The sequence below is a fragment of the Mustela nigripes genome, chromosome 1 (genome assembly GCF_022355385.1).
Source record: "Mustela nigripes isolate SB6536 chromosome 1, MUSNIG.SB6536, whole genome shotgun sequence".
In the NCBI taxonomy this organism is placed as follows: Eukaryota; Metazoa; Chordata; class Mammalia; order Carnivora; family Mustelidae; genus Mustela; species Mustela nigripes.
The window spans coordinates 252,465,623-252,488,901 of NC_081557.1; the positions used below are offsets into that span (position 1 = coordinate 252,465,623).

Here is a 23,279-nt window from a genome sequence, read left to right on the forward strand (position 1 = left end):
TTTTAAACTTTCACTCCATTTTCTTTTATTCTCAACTGATAATCTTCATATCAAGAAGTCAAAAATGAAGAATTAAAGCTTTATTTTTTCAAATTATAAATTAATAGCTACTATATATGTAATTATGTGTTATATAATATTACACACACACACACACACACACACACACATGCATACACATATATATAATCAGAAAGCAGGGAATGGGAGCAGAGAACAGAAGACTTACTTCTCTTTGCATATCTTGAGGTTTACACACGAAGAAAAAATATTTAAACATAATTGCATATATAATATGTAAGAATTGAATAGCCATGTTCAGCATACTGATTACAGCATGTATTGATGAAGAAATATTGCATTCGGGAGAACACATAAAAAAAAAATGATGTAGAAGTAAAGAGTAAAATAAAATTTTATATCACTGGAGAGTTTTCCAAAAGAATGTTAGCAATTTATTACCATGAATTCATCTACTAAGAGGAAATAATTGCTCTTAACTTTCTAATGGGCTGCCTAATGATAATTTGCGTATTTATAAATATCTGCTTTATTGTAACACAAAAGAACTTTTAAAAAATACTGAATGAGCTTAATATAGGATTCACTTTCCATTCTGTTTTGTTTGGGGGGGGGCATCTTCACACTCCTACTCTAAACGTATCTAAATATATAATTTCTTTGTTTAAAAATATTTACTGGCTGAATATTTTCTATGCAGTAAAGCCCAAACTTCTATCATCCTGAAGATCTAACTGCTCCTTACCATTTTTCCCACTATCCCATCTTTTAATATTCTTTTTCCATGCACCACACACTCTCCTCATCCCAAACCCAGAACATTCTTCACCTTAGTACCGGCTTTGTTTTGTTTTAGTCATTAACTTGCTTACTATGCCCTTTAGTCTCAAGTCTCCTCATCATAATCGAGCCAAGTCTATTCATCTTTTAGTGTCTAACTCAAAATCAAGCACCTTCTGGGATCTTTTCTTGATCTTCCTTCCTCTTTACTTTTTGTCCCATATGCTGTGAGTCCTTAGCTCTATTTTGTGCTTACCTTCTGCCTCGGAGTGTAGACCCATTGAAAGCTGACTCTATGTTTTCCTCTCTTTCCTAACCTCCTCCAACAGTGACTTCCCTAGTTTTTTGCATATCATACATACTTAATAGGACCTCATTGAATTACATTGAAAGTGAGCTTTGGTACACTTAAAAACATTTTGGAAAGCTTTTTGTAGAATATATTGTTGTTATGCCTTGTGGTTTGCATTTACTACAATAGCCTGTGGTTCTGCTTTTCTCCTTTTGAACTCTGATTGTCTTCTTAATTCCCTCTCATTCAGCCTGTCTTCCCTTTAAACCCTGTGATATCTGAGCACTTCATTCTCTTAGAGGCCCTCTTGGGAGACAGGGCAAAAAGCTGTCAAACTCAAAGGTGTTTTCATTTTCTTATTACATATAAGATCATTAATGATTTGTTAGTAAAAGTAGGTTATCTTTGCTTACTGAGCATTTTTTGAGTGTCTGAAATGTCTCAAAGGCACTAAAATTTACCCTCGGAAAACACCAGTGAACATGATCTTCCCCCTCAGAACATCATAATCTCGTTAGAAAGCCAGACCATGAGTATGGATAGTTCTATTCAAGGTGACTAAGTACTAAAATGGGAACCCATTATGGCACTGAATCTCTAAATGATAAAGATTCAGATAATATTGACCAGTTACTAGGTTTTTTGGAGTTTTTTTGTTTTTGTTTTTTGTTTTGATTTGTTTTCCCATTTGTACTTACATATTCTTTGCTCTCATAAAACCAAGAATTTCAGAAAAAAAATTTTTTTTCCTACTGGTATGAAAATGAAGAGGACTCACTGAAGTATGACTCTTCATTAGAAAGCAGTCGTTCATTGAACACTTAGGATGTGTTGGGCAGAGTTTGGGGCACTTATAAATGACACAGAGTTGCCGCCCTCATGAAGCTTACCTTTTCTTGAGTGAGAGTTCTGAAATAGCCATGTAGATAAATATATATTTCAGATACTTTAGATAATGACTCATGATACAAAGAAAACAGAACAGTTAACAGATTTAAGGGTGGGGTAATTCTCCTTAGCTTTACTGATAATTGAAGACTTCTTTGTACCTGAGCTAAAACCTGGATGAGCTTATGATTAGCCCATTTTCAGAAAAATGCAATGGCGGTAAAGTTACATATCTTTTTTTTTTTTAATTAATTAATTTATTTGACAGAGAGCACAAGCAGGGGGAACAGACAGAGGGAATGGGAGAAGCAGGCTCCCTGGTGAGCAAGGAGCCCATTGTCAAACGGGACTCAATCCCAAAACCTTGATACCATGACCTGAGCCCAAGACACACTTAACCAACTGAGCCACCCCTTGTAGTCCTTAACGTTACACATCTTTTCACAAGCATTCATTCTATTTGAGTCTTTAGCTTGGAGGTTTTCGAGTGAGGAAAGAGAGATAACTAAGTTCTCCAGATGACTTGGCTTACTTAGTTTAAGATTTACTGCTCACCTGGGTCAGAAGTGCCATTGATAGGACTCTCATTGCTGATTCTGGATATTTCACAAGCACATCCTCTTGGAATAAAGACAACAGTTGTTCCTAGAGAGATATATAGCTGGTCCCCCCATCCCCCAAATTTTCACAGTAGTCAGCAAATAAGTAAATCCTCCCTTTTGAAATAGTATGAGAATACACTTTGTAACATCCTTTAACAAACATTCTATAATTAAATGCTACAAGTAAAACTAGTCAAATGAATTTGCCCCAGATCTGAGTTTTATGATAAGAAGATCCAGTAATGTTGTGTCCTGCAAATATATGTCCAGAAGGATATGGTATGCTCATGATCATGGTAGGAATCTAAGTGAATTTTACACTTTCTAACTTATATTTGATTTTTAGAAACAGTCAAAAGTCACTTTAAAGTCCAGCCATAAACTATATAATGAGAAGAGTGATATGTAATAGCAGAAAACCCCTAACTCTCTCAATTTGAAACATAATGAACCTTATTTTCTCATGTAGCTCCCACTTTGTTGATTGGTTTAAAAACATAAATATGTCCAAAGACACACTGAAATTTAGTGCCAACTAGAATGCAGATTTCCAGTGCCATCTCCTATTCAGTTTCTAGTGATTTGGAAAAGAAAATAAAGTGAGTTAACATTTAGTTTCTGACAAGGACATTGTTGATTAAATTTATTTTCGAAATTTTAGATTAGTTCAGTCTGTACACATCAAAACCATTAGATGATTTTTTTTTTCTTTTCTTTTTTTTTTTTTGTTCTCGTGGATCAAGTCCTTTCTTTATGATAAATGCTGGGTCAAGTGTATTTTCTTTCAACTTTATTATGTAAATTTTAGATCAGAAAATTATTTATAGCAGAAAAAGAGAAGTCAGTGAGAGCTGTTGGACACTACGTGACGTCTCCATACCTCACTTTAATCAAATTCATTGTACATTCCCTGTTCAGCTTTGGTTCTAAGCATAGTTAAGCTAATGTCCTTGTAACCAAATAAAATGAAAATCAACCTGTTTTTAAAGAGATGTTGTTGGACTAATGAAAGCAATGCAAATAACTAGTTTGACAAAACAAAAACAAAACCACACATATCATACATATGATGATACAGTGTCATCATTTGTGGGTAAACTTACAAATGCAAAAATGTACAAGGCAAACAAAACACAGTCGTCTGTCACTGAAGGGTGTGAGTAATTGGCCTTCATTAAACTGGTAACAGGGGCATGTCAACAAACACTGGAAAGTTTAAACAAACTGCATTAATGCTATTAGACTGACTTAACCGTGCTGTTCAAACTTCTGAAATACACATTATGAATGATTTAATTCACGTGTTCCCATCCTGTCCTTTTCCTCAAAGCTTCAGGTGATAGAGTCTTTAGTAGTTAAGTTGTGAAACAGGTTGATTCATGAAGGTTACATTAGAAGTTAATCCTTTGGGATCTCACTTCAGAGCAGATATTTTGTAAATATCAGGTATAAGCTATGCTTCTGTCAGTGAAGCTCTCTCTTCCGCCTAAGCTGGACTTAGATATCCAATGAAAGTCCATGTAAGGTTACACCTTGAACATGTGTTATGAGCCAGCCCACATAAATGCATCTGTATCGCCATGTAGTACAAAATGGTTGTCCTATCCTCTCTGATTTGTGTATCAACTGCAGACAAGTGAAGTAACTTGCACAACATCATACAGCTAGTTAAGTGGCACAGTCCAGGTACAAGCTCAGCAGATGGGTTTCCCAATTCCATATTCTGGTTTTTGCACGACAGAATTCCATGTGTTAAAATTTCCTTATGTTGATATTTAAGCAATCACACTAAATGCTTTTTTTTCTTTTTTTTAAGATTTTATCTAGTTATTTGACACAAAGAGAGCACACAAGTAGGGGGAGCAGGGCAGAGGGGGAGGGAGAAGTAGCCTCCCCCAATGGGCAGGGAGCCTGTTGTAGGGCTTGATCCCTGGACCCTGGGATTATGACCTGAGCTGAAGGCAGATGCTCAACGACTGAGCCATCCAGGTGCCCCACAACATGTGCTTTTTAAAGAAGAATAAATAAATATTAGATTTGTGCCTAACCTATCTAAGGTTTTAGGACCAAATATTATGTCTATCATTTCTATAATAAACTTTGAAATCTTTTGGGCTTTAATAAAAAACTTCTTTAAAGATCCTGATTTATTTGGGAAGAAAGAATTGTCATAAATGTACTTAAAATTTATAACTATGAAAATATTGTACTACATACATTTTTGTAGGCAAAACTAAGATAATTGGGGTTCCTTTGATTGGCAATTCAAGCATGGTATTTTACCTAATGCAGTCTATTGTAAACAGGTGGCTATTTAGAACATTCTCAGAGTTGACCATAGTTATTTCTTTTTCTTTTTCTTTCTTTCTTTCTTTTTTTTTTTTTTCAGATTTTATTTATTTGAAAGAGAGAGAGAGAAAATGAGAGAAAGAGGGAGCATGAGAAGGGGGAGGGTCAGAGGGAGAAGCAGACTCCCTGCCCAGCAGGAAGCCTGATGTGGAACTCTATCCTGGAACTCCAGGATCATGACCTGAGGCCAAGGCAGTTGCTTAACCAACTGAGCCACCCAGGAACCCCAGTTGTTTATTTTTCTTGTGTTTTTTTTTTCCTTTCTTCTTCCTTTTGCATTTCTTAAATTAAAAAAAAAAAAAAGTTGAAAACAATAAAGGGCAGAGCAACAATGTTGCATTATCCCCAATAAAATTTTCCCTGAGATAAGACTTCCTCCGTGTAAGATTCTTCAGTAATCTTACAATGGCTGCTCCTTAAAGAACAGGCATAATTTCTGTTGTGTATGGGATTTTCAGAGCATTTCTAATGAATTCAGAGCATCATCTAATCACAGAAAGAATACTTCTTTGCACCCTGGAGGTCGATGTTCTTTGGCTTCTGAAAATACCTAAACTTGTTTTTGTTCATTTGTTTCCTATGTGGCACCTCCTTTTTGGCATATCCTCTTGGCATTATCACTATAGAGAACTTCCTGGAAAGCAAATCATTTTGTTGTGAATGGCAATGCTTTTGTCTGGCTTCTAGGTCATGCTTTAAACTCAGAACACATGGCAGAACTAAGCACACTATGTGAAAACGCCCAGTTATTAAACTCATGAGAATTTTTTTTTTTTTGGTGTTTTTTTGTTTGTTGTTTGTTTTTAAATGATGCAAAGTACTCAAGTTGCAAGTAAGACTAGTTTACATGAAAGTCCAATGATGTTGATTTTTGGCCAGAACTTGGAGTAGCTGGGAAAAATATCAAGAAAAAACAACTCTTATCAAAAGGCAAATTAGTTTTTGAAGCTGGTGTTAATTGGCAGCCAAGGTGTTTCATTATGAAGCTGAATTTTTAACAGTTGTGAGTCGGTTACTATGAAAACACCAGCCAGAAGAAAACACGGCAGTGCAATGGGTATTTCTTCAATCTCTCCTAATCCTTCTGCCAATGTGTCAATAAGACGAGGCTTGTTCTAAAACACCCATGCGCTGCCTAGAAATTGCCTGTGTTGGCTGTTTATTCAAATTTTTTCTCGATTGGATGTATATTTCATAATCATTGGATTCAGGGATGATCACTTTCAAACTGCAGGTGTTATATATTTTGCAATTCTGTATTTGAATAAAACCTTGAGAAGACCTTATTGGGAGAACCGTTTTTTTGTTTTGTTTTGTTTTCCTTTGTAACCTAGAGCATAAACCTAACCACAGGAAATATATAAATTGTAACGAGGGAGATGATTCTTTTGGAGGAAGCAATGAGAACTGTGGCTTTTTATCTCTATGTGTACCTACTGCTGATTTTTTTTAAAGGAAAACACCTGAGGGCCACAGGTAGCAAGTTCCAGCTGTTTATTCCCTTCCCTAATACTAAACAGCATGAAGAAAGTTTTTCTTCACACATAACATATCCCAAGCCCCTGGGAGTATGTATGCTTTGATATTTTTCCCATTCTTGCATTTTCCCAGCTGGCTAAGAAAAAAAAGTTGGCTTGTTCAGTGAGTCCTCAACTTATAGGCAACAAATTCTTGTATTGTCCTGTCTGTTGTCATCCCTTTAACCTCTGCTACATTCAGCATTTAGTTTTATGGTGATATGTAGGGGAAAAAAATGATTTTTTTGTGGGTGATATGATAAAAGTGTTGGCTTAAATGACTTGCCAGCAGTTCCACAGCCAAATAATTTAATTATGTGATTATAGTCTTATTGAAGCCTTTGCTATTGATTCTAAGAAGCAAGCATGGATCTATTTGTTGTCCTTCAAAACAAAAGCTGGTTTTTCTCTTGCCTTGCAGTCTCAGCTAGGGCTTTAACAGAACATAATAATGAATGCTTCTGCTGCAGCAAGTCACAGGGGAGGCTAGGACAATACTGAACTCATGCACACCGCTGATCCTTGCTTGCTGAGCAACATGTACACCTGGATTTCTGACAGCTCTGTGAGTTCACTAGAGACCTCTGTCATTTTGTTCATCCTCTTGTAGGCGATGGTCGAGACAGTTAACAACCTTCTCCAGCCACAAGCCTCAAATGCATGGAGAGACCTGACTACAAGCGATCAGCTACGGGCAGCGACCATGTTGCTTGACACTGTGGAGGAAAGTGCTTTTGTCCTGGCCGATAACCTTTTGAAGACTGACATTGTCAGGGAGAACACAGACAATATTCGTAAGTGGCCTTTGTTACACAGAAGGACCGGAGACCCTTGGACAGCAGAGGAGAGAAAGAAAAAAAATTTCTGTGGTAGTGTGGGTATTATGAGTGACTTTTATTTCAGTGGAGTTAAGTGGTTTTCTTTTTTCTATAATTAGAAGTATATCACCTGCCATTGGCTTAAAAGTCATTCCTCATAAACATGTGTGGTATCCTTCTTAGGATATCCCAATATTGGATATATTAGCCTGAGATCACTCACAGTTAGGTCCTTTAGTTAGCTAATTAGTTTTTTATGTCCATGTGTATCGATGTCTGCATTGTACTATTTAAAATTTATCCTCCTAACAGTGCCTGTGGGTCACATCAGTTATGATAAGAATATCTCTGAATTATGTATTATAAAAAATCACTCATTTCAGTGAAGGTGATAAAACAGTGTTTTTTTTGTAATTGTGTTATTGGCTCATAAGGAGTATAAATCTATTTTTATTGTGCATAAGGATGTAGCTGACAGTTTTATTTCAGAAGATTTGATAAAGTTGTTTCAAACTTATTAGATTTAAAGATCGATCAATATTGATACAATAGTGCAGTTCTAGAGTATAAAGAGACTTTTACTTAATTCACAAAAGAAAGATAACATTTTGAAGATATAGTAACAATACTTTGAAGATATAGTGACAAAGTTGACAAAACATAAGGATTTAAGCTTGATTTTAAATTTTAGGCTTTATAATTGATATATTTGTGTTCTTATTTACCTATTTAAAAGTTTTTGTTTTATTTTTAAGAATAAAGTACTAAAGAAATACTTTTGAAATGGAACATTGAACTACTATTCATTTTGACTACTATAAATTAGTAGAATATTAATTCCAGTATTTTGATTTCAGAGATATTTCAGTAATTTGGGAAATCATCTTAGCTTTGGTGTATTTCTCAATGAGTACTGATAACTCTTTGCCATTAACAGAGTTGGAAGTTGCAAGACTGAGCACGGAAGGAAACTTAGAAGACCTAAAATTTCCGGAAAACATGGGTCACGGAAGCACTATCCAGCTCTCCGCAAATACTTTAAAACAAAATGGTCGAAACGGTAGGTTAGAGTTTATTTGTTAAGCATTGTGAGATGGAACTCGTCATCAGCGCTTTGTTTCTTGGCTTGGGGGTTTAGATCTGCTATCCAAAAGCTCTCTTACTCTCACTCAACTATTCTATCTCTTCTCTTCCTCCTCTTTCCTATCTTGCCCCCAAAACATTGCAATGTATTTGCTCTACAAAATTCTCAGATTTGGAAATTGTTCTGTGCATTTTCAGTTGCAGTACAATGTCAGAAACTTGAATCTGAGAGGAATTAATGAACAACAACATCCAGATATCTGACTTTTTTTCTTGAAAGGAGTAACTCTTTCTGAGTTGACAGATTTAGTTTCTAAAACTTTTAATGGAAATTTTATTTCTCATTTTAAAGTTGTATTGTTTTCCTTATTCACTAGTTTTGAAAGTGTTTCTATAGTTTCTTTTGAAAAGCATACAGAAAATTTAAAATGTGAGAAGGTGAGTTGGGGGAAAGGTACTGGTCAATATAGGTCAGTTTGATACTAGATTAAATTCACTGAATATAATGAGAATTAAATAAAATCATAGAGAACATATGTCTCAAGTTGTTACTGTATTAATTTTCTTTAAAGAGTTTATTTATTTATTTGTCAGAGAGAGAGAGAGAGAGAGAGAGAGCGAGCACAAGCAGGGGGGCAGCAGGCAGAGGGAGAACCAGGTTCTCTATTGAATAAGGAGCCCGAGGTGGGACTCCATCCCAGGACCCTAGGATCACGACCTGAACTAAAGGCAAACACTTAACCGACTGAGCCACCCAGGTGTCCCTAGTATTAAATTTTTAAAAACATACTTTTTGCCAACTAAATGAGACCTTTGACCTTTTAGATGATGGGAAGATGACCTCAGGCTGTAGCAACCAACTCATGGTGCAGGGTGCATAGTTTTATTTATTCATTTGACAGAGAGAGAGGGATCACAAGTAGGCAGAGAGGCAGGCAGAGAGAGAGGAGGAAGCAGGCTCCCCGCTGAGCAGAGAGCCCGATGCAGGGCTCTATCCCAGGACCCTGAGATCATGACCTGAGCGGAAGGCAGCGGCCCAACCCACTGAGCCACCCAGGCGCCCCAGGGTGCATAGTTTTAAAAAAAGAAAAGCCTGTTGAATAATACCAAGACAAAACAAATTGTGGCTGTTGTCAACAGAACAGAATTCTTTTAAGGTTGGAAATCATATAAGTGACCTCCTAAGTCATTATATTGCTAATTTGACTATATGAATTTTGAGGCTATAATAAGATTTTCTACAAAGCAAAATCAGATTTCTGCATTAGCTTTCCAGCTGGCTTCCCTCTCTCCACTCTTCCTGCCTCCCGACAGAATATCCTGTTGACAAGGATCTTCTGGAAATGTAAATCTGACCAGTTTGCTTCCGGTTGCATTCAGAATAAAATCAGAGGATTTCACTAGGCTACCAAGTGCTTGTCCACTTCTTTCCTGCCTCATCTGCCCGACTTCCTGTCTGTCTTTAACCTGCTCTCTGTGACTCAGTCTAGTCTTGATCCTTTTTCTTTTTTATTGAGCTAGAAGTGACATGGGACTTTATATTAGTTTCAGGAATACAATATAATGATTCGATATTTGTATATATTATAAAATCATCACCACAGTAAGTCTAGTTCACACTTATCACCACATACAGTTTTATTTTTTTCTTGTGATGAGACCTTTTAAGATTGAACTCCTCAACAACTTTCAAAACACATAATACAGTATTTTTAACTTATAGTCACTATGCCATATATTACATCCCCATGACATTTATTTATAACTGGAAGATTGCACTTATTGAGCTTTTTCACCCATTTTGCCTATCCACCACCCCCTGCCAAAGGCAGCCACCAGTCTGTTCTCTGTATCTATGAATTTAGTTTATTTATTTATTTTTTTTAAGATTCCATATATAAGTGAGAATATATAATACTTATCTTTCTTTTTGACATACTTCACTTAGCATAATGCCCTCAAGGTCCATTCCTGTTATCATAAATAATAAGATATCATTCTTTGTTAATGGCTGAGTAATATTCCATTGTTTTCATCCATTCACTTATCAGTGGACACTAAGGTTGTTTCTTCTGAATAATGCTACAATGAACATGGGGTACAGAGATCTTTTTGAATTAGTGTGTTTCCTTCAGATAAAAACCCAGAAGTGGAATTACTGGATCATATGGTAGTTTTATCTTTAATTTTGGGGGGCACCTCCACAGTGTTTTCCACAGTGGTGTACCAGTTTACATTCCTACCAACAGTGCACAAGGATTCTCTCTGATCTAGTCTTGAAAACACCAAGAGTGTTTCTGTGTCAGATTTCTGCATTTTGTTTTCTTCCTGGGATGTAATTTTTACATTTCTTTACATAGAAGCTTCTCTATCATTTACTGTTCAGCATAAATGTTACCTCTTTAAGAAGGGAAGTTTTTCTCTGTCTCCCTGAAGGTACACCATTCTTTTCTAATTGCTTTTTTCCCATTAGCCACTTTATACTAATGCTTCCTCATGGTGATTATTCACTTAACATCATATGAAATATTATTATTATTATTATTAAGTTGCCTGCTTATTATCCGACTTTCTTTCTAAGTGGTAAGCTCATGAGAACAGGGATCTCTTCTTACTTGTCATCTGTTATATGTAACACTTGTGCCTGGCACATGGACAAACTCTCTAAGAATTTCTCAAATAAGTGTATGAACTAGTAGATATAAAGCTATTGGCAATCAAAATATGGTTATATTAGTCATATTTTGTTTTATACTCATTTATTTTATTTTCTAAAGTAGTGTGTGTGTGTGTGTGTGTGTTAGGTCACATTTAAACATTAATTTTGGAGTGCAGAATCTGTAACAATTATACATGACCAAATGCATTGATAAAACAAGGTGGGGATATCAACATGACACTGTCCTATAGGTAGAAATTGGTAGGAATTATCAACTGGCTATCAACCAGTTAAAATAAACGTTGTTACTGTCAAAGGGGGAGGGGAGAGAAAGATGTTCTTCTGAAGTGTAACCTTCCAAAACTTAGTATTTTCATATTAAATCTAGAGAAAAGCACTAAACTTAAATGCTGTGTTGTAACAGACAAGAAATATTTAGTGAATTACTGCTCTTTCCTGAGTACATGTTAACACATGTGGATTGGAAATTTTAAAATGGCCCTTTCCTTTATGTAGCTCTTATAATCTCGTTGCTAAATTACTGAAAGGATATGGGTATCTCATAGGATCAATGAGCAGGCTGGAGAACTGGGCCCAGAAAACCAGCAAGAGCTTAGAGGCTGACAGCAGCCCATAGCATCACATGGCATCATTGCTGGCGATGTCACGGCTGCCACGAGTGAGGCGTAAGTGAAAGCCGGTGCTGCTGCATCACCGCCCGCTTCCTCGTGTCACCAGCTCCTCATCTGAAGTCAGAGACGAGTGCAGATGATGGGAGGCATTGAGGTCTGGTGTCCAGAGCAACCTCTTTGCAAAACGGGCTGGGAAAGCCAGTGTGCATCCATTTTGTGTCTATAAATCCCCAATAATTGGGAATTTTCCAAACAGGGGAGCACAGTTTCGATGTTGGACAGCCCCCTCCCCTCCTCAAAAGAAATCTATTAAAATTTCCTTGTTCTTATTTCCACTTGACTCCTAAGATTCAGGGATAAGGATTGAGACTTCTGTGATAGTCAGGACAGTGCCTATCTGGACAGCAGCTATCAGGACAGAGCCTCTATGAACTCATACTGGAAGTAAGACATAGGGCTTGATGTATTTTATTTTTTTTATTTTACTTTTTTAAAGATTTTATTTATTTATTTGACAGAAAGATATCACAAGTAGGCAGAGAGGCAGGCAGAGAGAGAGAGGAGGAAGCAGGCTCTCTGCTGAGCAGAGAGCCCGATGTGGGGCTTGATCCCAGGACCCTGGGATCATGACCTGAGCGGAAGGCAGAAGCTTTAACCTACTGAGCCACCCAGGCACCCTGGGCTTGATGTATTTTAAGAAAGAAAATGATATGATCAAAAACATGTCACCTGCGTGGCTCAATCGTTTAAGCATCTGCCTTCAGCTCCGGTCATAATCCCAGGACCAGGGATGGAGCCCCGCATTGGACTCCCTGCTCAGCAGAGCCTGCTTCTCCCTCTCCCTCTGCCCTTCCTCCCCATGTTAAAAGAAGGTTAATTTTACAGAGGAATGCAAGTGGGAGATAGTAATAAGAGAAAAAAATAAGGTGGAAGGATATGTGGAGAAAGTGACTTTTGAAGAATATGGTAATTGTGTTCGATAACAGATAAGGATTTTGAGTCCTTGTTATGGTTGTTTTCACTGCAATTGAAATAAAATTCACATAAAATAAAATGCATATCCCTTAAGAATGTAGCCTGATGTATCTGACAGTTGCACATTCCAATGTAATATTACCTAAAATAAGATAAAAATCTCTTCTATTACTCGGAAATTGTTACCCGTTTCCAGTCTTCTTACCACCTCTCCCCATCTGATGCAACTACTCTCATTACGATCTCTATAGACAAATTTTACCTGTTCTTAGACTTCACACAAGTGAAATCATATAGTATGTGCTCTTTTCTGTCTGTGTTCTTTAACCAAACACAGTATTTTGGGGATTCTGTCATCATGCTCTAATGGTAGTTTCTTCTTTGTTCTATCGGTTGTTCTTCGTTGAGGCACAGTCTATTCCATTATATTCGTATGCTGTAATTCATTTGTCTGTTGATAGATTTTTACTTGTTTCCCTTTGGCAGATATTATAAGGTTGCTATTCATCTTATACAAGTTTTTTTTTCTTTATAGATTTATATTTTCGCTTATCTAGGAAAGGTAGATATGTACAACTTCACAGAAAAAAAATCACCATTTCTCCAAATAGCTGAACTACTTCTCATTTCCACCTGTAGTGTGCAGGAGCTATAGCTGTTCCTCATCTTTATAATGTTAGTGTGACCAGTCATTTTGATTTTAGAAATCCTCGTGGTTATGAGATGGTATCTTGGTATGTTTTTTCATTTTTATTTCCAGAAATACTAATGATGGTGATAATTTTTCCTGTTTCTACTAGCCTTTCATGTATCTTTTTTTCTGAAGTATGTGTTTATGTCTTTTGCCATTTTCATGTCTTATTTATTCATTTTTTTTGTTGATTAGGAGAAACCCTATATATAGTCAGGAGTCTAATATATATTATTGTTAATATAACAATTAATATAATTGTTATATTATATAACAATATATATTATATATATAATATATAACAATTAATATAACAATTAATATAATAATATAATATGTATATTATATTTTATATCATAATATATAATATACATAATATATTATATAAAGTATGATATATTATTAATAATAAATAATATTGTTGATATAATATTTTGATAGACACATTTTAAATTTTGATAAAGTGTAGTTTACCTTTCTTTCTTTCCTTTATGGTTAATGTCTTTTGGATCCTATTCAAGTCATCATTGCCTACTCCAAGATCACAAAGATCCTCTATTTTGTTCTATAAGTTTTATGGTTCTGGTTTTTATGTTTAGGTCTATGATCTGTCTTTAAGTCTTTAAGTTTATTTGTTTGTTTGTTTTTAAGATTTTATTTATTTGACAGACAGAGATTATAAGTAGCCAGAGAGGCTGACGGCGGGGGCGGGGAGCAGGCTCCCTGCTGAGCAGAGAGCCCGATGCTGGGCTGGATCCCAGGACCCTGGGACCATGACCTGAGCTGAAGACAGGCTCTAACCCACTGAGCCACCCAGGCACCCCTAAGTCTTTAAGTTTTGAATACAGAGCGATTCATTCACTTTTTAAAATACTGATAGATTGTTTTTCAGCATCATATGACATTCCTTTTCTCATGAATATCTTGGCACTTTGGTTAAAATGAATGCTTAATTTTGTTGTGAATGTATACTGTATGGATTTGATTATAATTTAATTAGAAGTATCTAAATTTGGTGGAATGTACAAAGTAATCAGAGTTCCTTCCCAACTTATAATTCACATTTACATCTTTTTCAGGAGAGATCAGAGTGGCCTTTGTCCTCTACAACAACTTGGGCCCTTATTTGTCCACGGAGAACGCCAGCGTGAAGCTGGGAACAGAGGCAATGTCCACCAATCATTCTGTTATTGTCAATTCCCCTGTTATTACAGCAGCAATAAACAAAGAGTTCAGCAATAAGGTTTATTTAGCTGATCCTGTGGTGTTCACTGTTAAACATATTAAGGTAAGAAAATGCCATGATAAGTTTAGTTGTCCACATTGTCTGTATCTGTTACAGCGTGAACATGAACTAATTTTCCTTTGATTTTTCCTATTATTTGACAGTTAGCAATTCATTATCTATGAAATGATAGTGGTGGTTTTTCTTTTCTAAGATGAGGGAGGGGAAGAACTCTTGAATATATAAATGCTTCTGATAAAAATATTTGTAGATGGATTTCTAAATGTGTCTCCATAATTAAAAAGAATTAACAGCATATTTAGTGGAATTGGACATGGCTTCACATATGATGTCACAAGTAATTATGTCTTTGTGCTTGAATGTATTTTTAGGTATGTACAAAGATTGTATTTTAAAGTGAACAAAGATTTCTAAAGACCATCTTTTCAGAAATTGTTTAGAGTAATAAAATTCTTTATGGTGTATGTTACTTTGAAATTAGTTAAAGTCATTCTGAGACATTGATACTAGTATTCCAATAATATTAATTTTTTAAAAGGCAAACTCACCTCTAATTAGGGAAAATAAACAACAATATATGTTCAAATTTGCCTAGGCTTACTGAAGCCTATTTAATCTGAAAAACAGTGGTGTACATCTCCACAAAAGTTGGAACAGAGTATAAGGTGTGTTAGATGTAAAGAAAATGCTTATCTAATGTATGTGATCATAAAGTAGTTATTGGCTTTCTTGATTTTTTTTCCCCTCTGTAGCAGTCCGAGGAGAATTTCAACCCTAACTGTTCATTTTGGAGCTATTCCAAGCGCACAATGACAGGTTATTGGTCAACACAAGGCTGCCGGCTTCTGACAACAAATAAGACACATACTACCTGCTCTTGTAATCACCTAACCAATTTTGCAGTACTGATGGCACACGTGGAAGTTAAGGTAAGATGTATGCCATAAAGTAAAGATATCTAAGCATACGGTCAGGATATCACTGTAAGAAGTCCTAATCCCACAGGCCAGTCTTATTTCAAAGGCTTTCCACTTTCTTATTAATTTTGTTAAAAAATTCTCTGGAGTTCAACCGTATCTTCTTCCTGGGTGATTCAAATAGTTTTTTTTATTTGTTTTTTGTTTTTTGTTTTTGTTTTTGTTCTATTGTCAACATAGTTTATAAAATTGCAGTTCACTTATAAAATAAAAGTGTACTTATAACAATTTCCCTTAGTCTCCACTGTTTTTAGTTCATATGACCAAAGGAGACCATGTGAACAAATCAAAGTATAGGACACCAGGACAAAAGACCACTGCAGTGGGGTTAAGAACCAGGTCTGACATCAAATACTGCCAAACTGACTCTTGGAAAAGCAGCTATTAATGAGCACGATTAGCAATGCCTGTAATGCAAAGGGTGTAGGAAACGCTAATATAATGTAATGGGTTTTCTCCATTCAAGAAAACCCATTCTAGGGAAAAATCCAGGTGATAGGGTTTCCAAAGTCAGACACACAGCTCATGTGGCTGCATCAGTGTCCTCGGGCATGACTCTGGCTGCCATGGGTAGGGGAGGGCATGAAGGGGATTTAGGTTTCAGTTATATTTAGGACATAACAATACAAAAGGTATAAAAAATGCAAAGAGCTTATTAGCTTGTTTATAGAGACTGATGGATTAGTAACAAGAAATTATACACTTGCAAATTCTGTTCTCATCTCCCTGATGTCAATAAAAAGAGAGGAAGGATTACTCTCCAACATGTTTTCCAAAAGTAAAAACTGTGGCACAGGTTTTATCTACTCGGTGTCATTTTTCCAAATAATTTCATCCAAAATTTTCCTTGACACATGAATTTGGATATGGTATGGGTATCCCAGAGGAAGACCCAATCCAAACCCTGTTAGCACCTTACACGTAAATTACCTTAGCTGTGTCAGCATAGTTTACGTTTTGGTCTTTGAAGGACTACATACCTTATTTTGTCAAAGCATTACAAATTGATGTAGTTTAGCAAGACTAGCTATACTAACAAATGTTAGGTTTCAACCTGGAACATGTTAGTGAGGCTTCTAGGATTCTATTTTTCCATTTAGGGAATAAATTCAAAGTCAGAAAAATGGGCCATATTTGAAACAACAAAATATCATTTTTAGCACCCTCTCCTCGATCCATTATACAAGAATTCTGGCTCTGACCATTATCACATGTCGACAAGAGACAAAATAAATGCAAATCAGTATTTCCACGTAGCAGTCAGTCACACAGCATGGATGTCCCAGTTTTCTGTACCGTAGACGTCCGCGGGTGCCAGTCAGCCGCATTTGGATCTCACAGCTTGGTTTTGGCACTTGAGAAACAGAAAACAAACAGATTGAATACCACCACCGGTCCAGAGAGAAACACACTAACCAAACTTGCATGAGACTAATTCCTCAAACAGAACACCAGTCTGTTTGTGCACAATGAGAAATCCAGCCACCCGTTGGAATAGATATTTATTGTTTGCTAGTTGTCGCTTTCTAACTCCGCAGGAAGATGTATGAAGGAAACGAGATTATAGGGGATAGTTGGGCTTGATGAGCCTGGGAGGAGAGGGAGAGGAGTGAGCCGAGTAACCTCACTGCTGTCGCCGTTAAGCTGTGGTACCCTGACGTGTCGGTCTTCATTCCAGGCGCCGCCTGTGCCCTGTACGCGCCGTCCTCACCGGTCATCTGCGCTTCTCTGCCGTTCATTGAGCACTTCCTTCATTCTTTCAGCAGCATTTTTTGCGTGTTGACATGGAGACCTCCCCTGTGATTCTGCAATACAGGGGAGCATCATCTAAGAAGGCAGGGTTGGTCAGAAAGGGCTTATCAAAAGAATGTCCCATTCTGAAGAAGGGCAGGCAGAATGTACTTAGGAAGGCAACGTGTGCAGAACTTGCACTGACCGCATTCTTGCAACACTTTCTTCTCTTTGCCTTGGGTGCACCCCTCCCTCCTGTTTCTCTCCTTCCTGGGCCCCTGATCCCTCTTAGCTTCCTCTTCCTTCTCATCGCCGTGACCTCTCATTGTTGCTCTGGACCCACGTGTAATTAGATCTACGATAGGCATTATCTGTTCTTTGCCCCTATGTGAGCTCCTGTAGCCAGCCATGTGGCTCTTAGCATCTCATGATTCCCAGATTTTCTGTCTCCATTTTTTTTTAATTTTTTTTTTTTTATTTGACAGACAGAGATCACAAGTAGGCAGAGAGGCAGGCAGAGAGAGAGGAGGAAGCAGGCTTCCCACTCAGCAGAGAGCCCGATGTGGGGCTCGATCCCAAGACCCTGCGACCATGACCCGAGCCGAAGGCAGAGGCTTTAACCCACTGAGCCACCCAGGTGCACCCCCCGTCTCCATTTTTAAACTCCAGAATCACAGAGTCAACTGCTGACTGGTCCTATCCTCTTAGACTTCTAATAAGGGCCTCAATTCCAGAACTACACTTCTGATACGCCTGAGACTTCTCACTGAAGGGCCGCTCTGCCCTTCCAGCAGGCCCCAAGCCCCGCACCATTTTTTATTTGTTTCTTTTTGCTCACACTGCACACCCAGCCCCAGGGGTACCCCCAGCGTATACTGCAAGATCAAGGACCGGACAAGTGCTCACCACCTTCGCCACTACCATCTAGCTTCCGGCCCTGGTATCTAGCCTTCACTTTCTAGCGACAGCCCTTTAGTTGGTCTCTCTGCTTCTCTCCATGTCCCTCCTAAATTTATACTCAGTAGAGTTGCCAGAGGGCTGCTCTTCCACTGTGAGTCAGACCTTCTCACCAGTCTGATTCCTTCTCAAAAAGTCGCTCTGTAATCCCTTTAAAATGCCAATCAGGTACTTCAGACTTTTGATCCAGTCTGAACTGACTCGTTGCCTCAATAAGAAACAAGAAAGGGGCCAGATCTTGGCCTCTTCACATCTTTCGACATCCTTCCCTAGGACTCTTCCTCTAGCACACTTGGCTTCAGCCGTGACAGGCCACTTTGCCTTTCCACAAACACATCAGGTATTAGACTGGAGAGTGCCCCCCCACCTCCCCCTCCCAAACAGCCACCACAGCCAACGTCCTCATCCCCTTTAAGTCTCGGCTTCACCGTCACCTTCTCAAAGAGGCTCACCCTGTCCACTTTATTTAAAATTTCAGATTACCCCACCCCCACAGCATACTGTGAGGAATAAATAAGGCAAGACCGTTTCCTGACCTTGGGGAATTCGTAATTTACCAAGGGAGAGAAGGGTGAAGACTGATTTTTGAATGGGATGGTAAGAGAGATCTCAAAATTTTAAAGAAGAAAAATTCAACTAAGTTTGAAGATCTAATTAGCTTTATTAAGGGATTCATGAATCAAGCAGTGTCCCATCTAACAAGTAGAGGGGAACCCCACCGATTTGTATAATATGGAAGGTTTTTATAGCAGAGGGTAGGGCGAGGAAGTAATGTATTAGCAAAATTAAGGAAAGGATGGTTTCAGTCAAGGTCATTTTCCCTTGTGGGAAATATAGGGGGTCTTGTTAGATGGAATTACCTCATCTTTGGGGGAATGGAGAGGACCCATGTGACAGATGACCTCATTGGTGTTAATCAGAAAATTCCTGACTGGTTAGGTAAGACTTACATTTCTAAGGGAGGTTGAAACTGCAAGTAGGTTAGGTATGAAGCCCAATATAGGGGCTTGATACCTTTGGTGACTTGGCCTGAGTAATGCCATTTTGGGCCTATGGTTTACTTTTTAACAATAACTAGATCCTTTTAGGGAGGTTAAAGAAGAAAGGGGATGCTTCTAGCTAAAGTGGCAATTTTACTGGTTAACTATTTCTGACTTTGCTGTACTTATGTTGTCTAAGGAAACATCTGATTGTCTTCTCTTTTAGACACAAAAGTAATCATTCCAAATGAATGATTTTTTAGACACAAAAATCATTCATTTTTGTAATCAGAATGATTACAAAAGTAATCATTCTGAGCCTGGGTAGCTCGGTCCATTAAGCATCGGACTCTTGATTTCCACTCAGGTCATGATCTAGAGTCCTGAGATTGAGCGCCACCTTGGCCTCCACACCGAGCAGGGAGTCTGCTTGGGATTTCTCTCTCTCCCCATCTCCCTCTGCCCCTCCCCCTGCTCAGGACCCTGCACTCTCTTTCTCACAAATAAACAAATAAAACATATGTTTTAAAAGTAATCATTATAGAAATTTAGGTAATTTATACTAAACTGATATAGTATCTATGGTATTTTAAAACCTTTCCATTATTGTGAATCAGCTACAGGTTGATTTGTCTGTTGTTCAGCAGAATATTAAATACATCAAATTCAATCGTCTATCTCTTCTCTTACTAGTGATTGTTTTTGTGAACATCCTTTGTGGGAGGAGTATTTTAGTTTACAGGAGTGTAAGTTTCAAACCAACTGATTAAGATTTCTACTGTGATTTTGTAAAGCATTATAACAAATGCTTTAGAAAAGAGTTGACAGTTTCTATCTCTTTCCTCTACTCAAATTGTAATTCTTTGAGAGATAATTAAAAAATAATAATAATAACTTTCTCCTATTAGTTCAACTTGACATTGATTTTCTTTTTTTTCTTTAAAGATTGTTATTTATTTTTTGGCAGACAGATCATAAGCAGGCAGAGAGGCAGGCAGAGAGAGGAAGGGAAGTAGGCTCCCTGCTGAGCAGAGAGCCCGATGCGGGGCTCGATCCCAGGACCCTGGGATCATGACCTGAGCTGAAGGCAGAGGCTTTAACCCACTGAGCCACCCAGGTGCCCCCCCCCTTTTTTAAAGATTTATTTGTTTATTTGAGAGAGCACCGAGCAGGGGAAGGCTGCGGGCTTATCCTTTCTGACTGACTTACCCAGGTGCCCCTTTATTATTTTTAAAAGGCTTCACTTCCTTAGTTTGATGCTTGCATCTTTCTCTTTCTGTGTTTTGTTTTTTTTTTTTAATTTAATTTATCTTATTGTCCCCACCCCAAATTCACTCCAGTCCAGGTATAAACATTGATTTTGCTGTTTGAAATCATTGCGTTTATTTCTTTATTTAGTATTGATTCATCACAGTGACAATTTAGAAAATTTTAATGTCATACCATAGATTCGGCGTGTCAAATATTTTATAGCTAAACTTTTTCTAAGCTGGATGAAAATAAGTAGTTTCATGTTGCAAGATTCTGCAGTTGCTTATGAAGGAAAGTACTTATTTTTAAAAAATAATATTTTTTATTCTTTAAATTCCAAAAAGTCATTTTGAGTTTAAGCAATGATTTTATTAGTAAAAAATAATATGTTTAGTGTATGATGCTTAAGGTTATACACTTCCATTGTCAAATTTTTATGCTTATTATTTTTTTTAATTTTACCATATATAGCGTGTTGGGATTGAGGGAGAGCTAGAGATTAAAAACTGTAACTAGTGTATAGTACTTTAAGTACTTATTTAGGGAAAGATAGTAGAAACTGGCAAATTGAATACCCTCCAAATATGGAATATTCCACAAAAAGAAAATGGTTCCAAAAATGGTCAAACATGTAAGATTTTGTTAAAACCAGGGAGATTCTGATGTGTCTGAGGAACTTCAGTGGAAAGCATTAGAGAGAAATTGCATTAGTGGAAAAAGTCGAAGGGTCTAGAGTAGAAGGACTGTAAGCCATCAGAATGACTTTGGATGTGGGTTTTACTCAAAGTACAGTGGAAAACCACAGCAGAGCTTTGAGCATGTGTTCGTATGTAATATATTAAGTGTTTTACATCTACCAGTTTGAAATATATTTGTTAAGAGGGAAATTTCACCCATGCCTAGACCTTAAATGATATGTATATATCTTTAAGTGTGAATTCGTTTTTATACTGAGAAATATATATTTTGCAAGATAGCTTATCTCTGTGTCTCTTTTAGTTCCTCTGATTTTTAAATCCTTTGAAATCAGTTACTGTATTTATTCTGGAGCCCAACATACCTAGATCTAAGCCTATAACAAGTTGTGATTTTCTAGAGTTGGTTACATTTTTGTCCAGGCTACCAAGAAGCAACATACCTCTTTTGGTTGATAAAAGAATGATAACACTACTTTCCTCACTGATCCACACCCTTCCCCCCGAATTAAAAGGTTGCAAACACACAACTTTTAATTTCCTAAGTCAGAGAGAATATTTCCTATTTCATGTTACTTGTGAGCAGTAAGCTGAGGAGACATTTCAAAATATGAGTGAGTGTGAAAGGAGAATTTTCTTCCCAACACCGTGGCTCTTGGAGCACCACATGACCTCTTTTGAGGTCTTTTGAATAAATAACAAGAAATGAAGAATGCTGACTCCATATCACTTCCCCCTAATCTATACTGAATCGCCAATTGCCTACAGTGTTTTTCGTTTGACTTCTGATCAAGTTGCTGTAATACGGGGAAATTACTATAGAAGAAGAAAGAGAAAGTTCTATCTCTCTCTATCTCTGTACAGGACAGGGAAGAAGAGAGGAAAGATAGCTTACCTAGGGATAGCCAGGAGGACACTTTTTGCATATGCATTTGAGAGGAATTGGCAGCTATTTCTGGTCAGAACTCTTAAGTTTGTGAAAGGGGAAGATATATCCAAAATTAGCTATTTATAGAGAGAGAACAGCTGAAATTATGGATCTGAAGAAAAAATAGCCATTAAAAATTCTTTTAGCACTTATTTCCTCTACTCTTTTTACAGAACTTTTATTAAAAAATTGAAAGAACAGGGACGCCTGGGTGGCTCAGTTGGTTAAGCAGCTGCCTTCGGCTCAGGTCATGATCCCAGCGTCCTGGGATCGAGTCCCACATCGGGCTCCTTGCTCGGCAGGGAGCCTGCTTCTCCCTCTGCCTCTGCCTGCCATTCTGTCTGCCTGTGCTTGCTCTCTCCCCCTCTCTCTGATAAATAGGCAGAATCTTAAAAAAAAAAAAATTGAAAGAACAGTACAGTAAACACTCATATGTCCATTTTTCTGAATTTACATTTGAATTTTTGACACATTCGACTGTCACTTTTCTGTATATGTGCATATATATTTAGCTGTATTATTTAAAAAGTAAATTGCTAACTTTATAATATTTAATTCCTAAATCTTCCAGCAAACATGTTTTAAGAACACAGACATTCTCTCCCTACTATTAGCACACACAGGAAATTTAACATTGATTAAGTACTATCCTCTAGTACAGAATCCATACACAAATTTTCCAATAATTCAAATAATGTCCTTTATAGTCTTTTATTTTCCATGCAGTACCGAGTCAAGAGCCACACATTGCCTTTAGTTGCTACATCTCTTTAGCCTTCTTTAATGTGGAAGTTTTCGTACTCATTTCTGTCTTTCATAACAATGACATTTGTTATAGCCCAGGCCATTTGTCGTGTTAGAATATTCCACAATTTCAACCTTTCTGATTGTTTTCTCATATTTAGATTCAAATTAAACACTTTTGGCAAGAAACCTATGTGGGAGATACTGTATCCTTCCCATTGGATCAAGAGGCCCTTATTGGAATATTGAGCAGGACATTGAACTTTTTGTAATTAGAAGGAATCTGTGAGAACATATTTGAAAACTTTGTTTTATTCATCTCATTTTTAAAATTGAAATTTGTTTAGTCTACCCTTTGTTTCTCAAATAGTTGACTGTTGTCTTTGTAATAGATAAAGCTCATGGTTTAGTTAATAGCGCAGGTAGGTAGTCAGCAAAATCAGTACTTTGTGAGAAATGTCTT

The 23,279-nt window shown here is 37.2% G+C and overlaps 1 protein-coding gene across 13 annotated transcripts in view; it reads left to right on the forward strand.

Annotated features, from left to right (window-relative positions):
* The window catches only part of ADGRL3 (adhesion G protein-coupled receptor L3), an 801,456-nt gene that overhangs the window by 674,426 nt on the left and 103,751 nt on the right, over nt 1–23,279 (forward strand). For all 13 annotated transcript variants that reach the window (XM_059384586.1, XM_059384618.1, XM_059384626.1 and 10 more), the window contains 4 exons: nt 7,060–7,243; nt 8,205–8,327; nt 14,387–14,595; nt 15,306–15,482. In XM_059384586.1, coding sequence (XP_059240569.1) covers nt 7,060–7,243; nt 8,205–8,327; nt 14,387–14,595; nt 15,306–15,482 — 693 coding nt within the window. The remainder of the gene's footprint in view (nt 1–7,059; nt 7,244–8,204; nt 8,328–14,386; nt 14,596–15,305; nt 15,483–23,279) is intronic.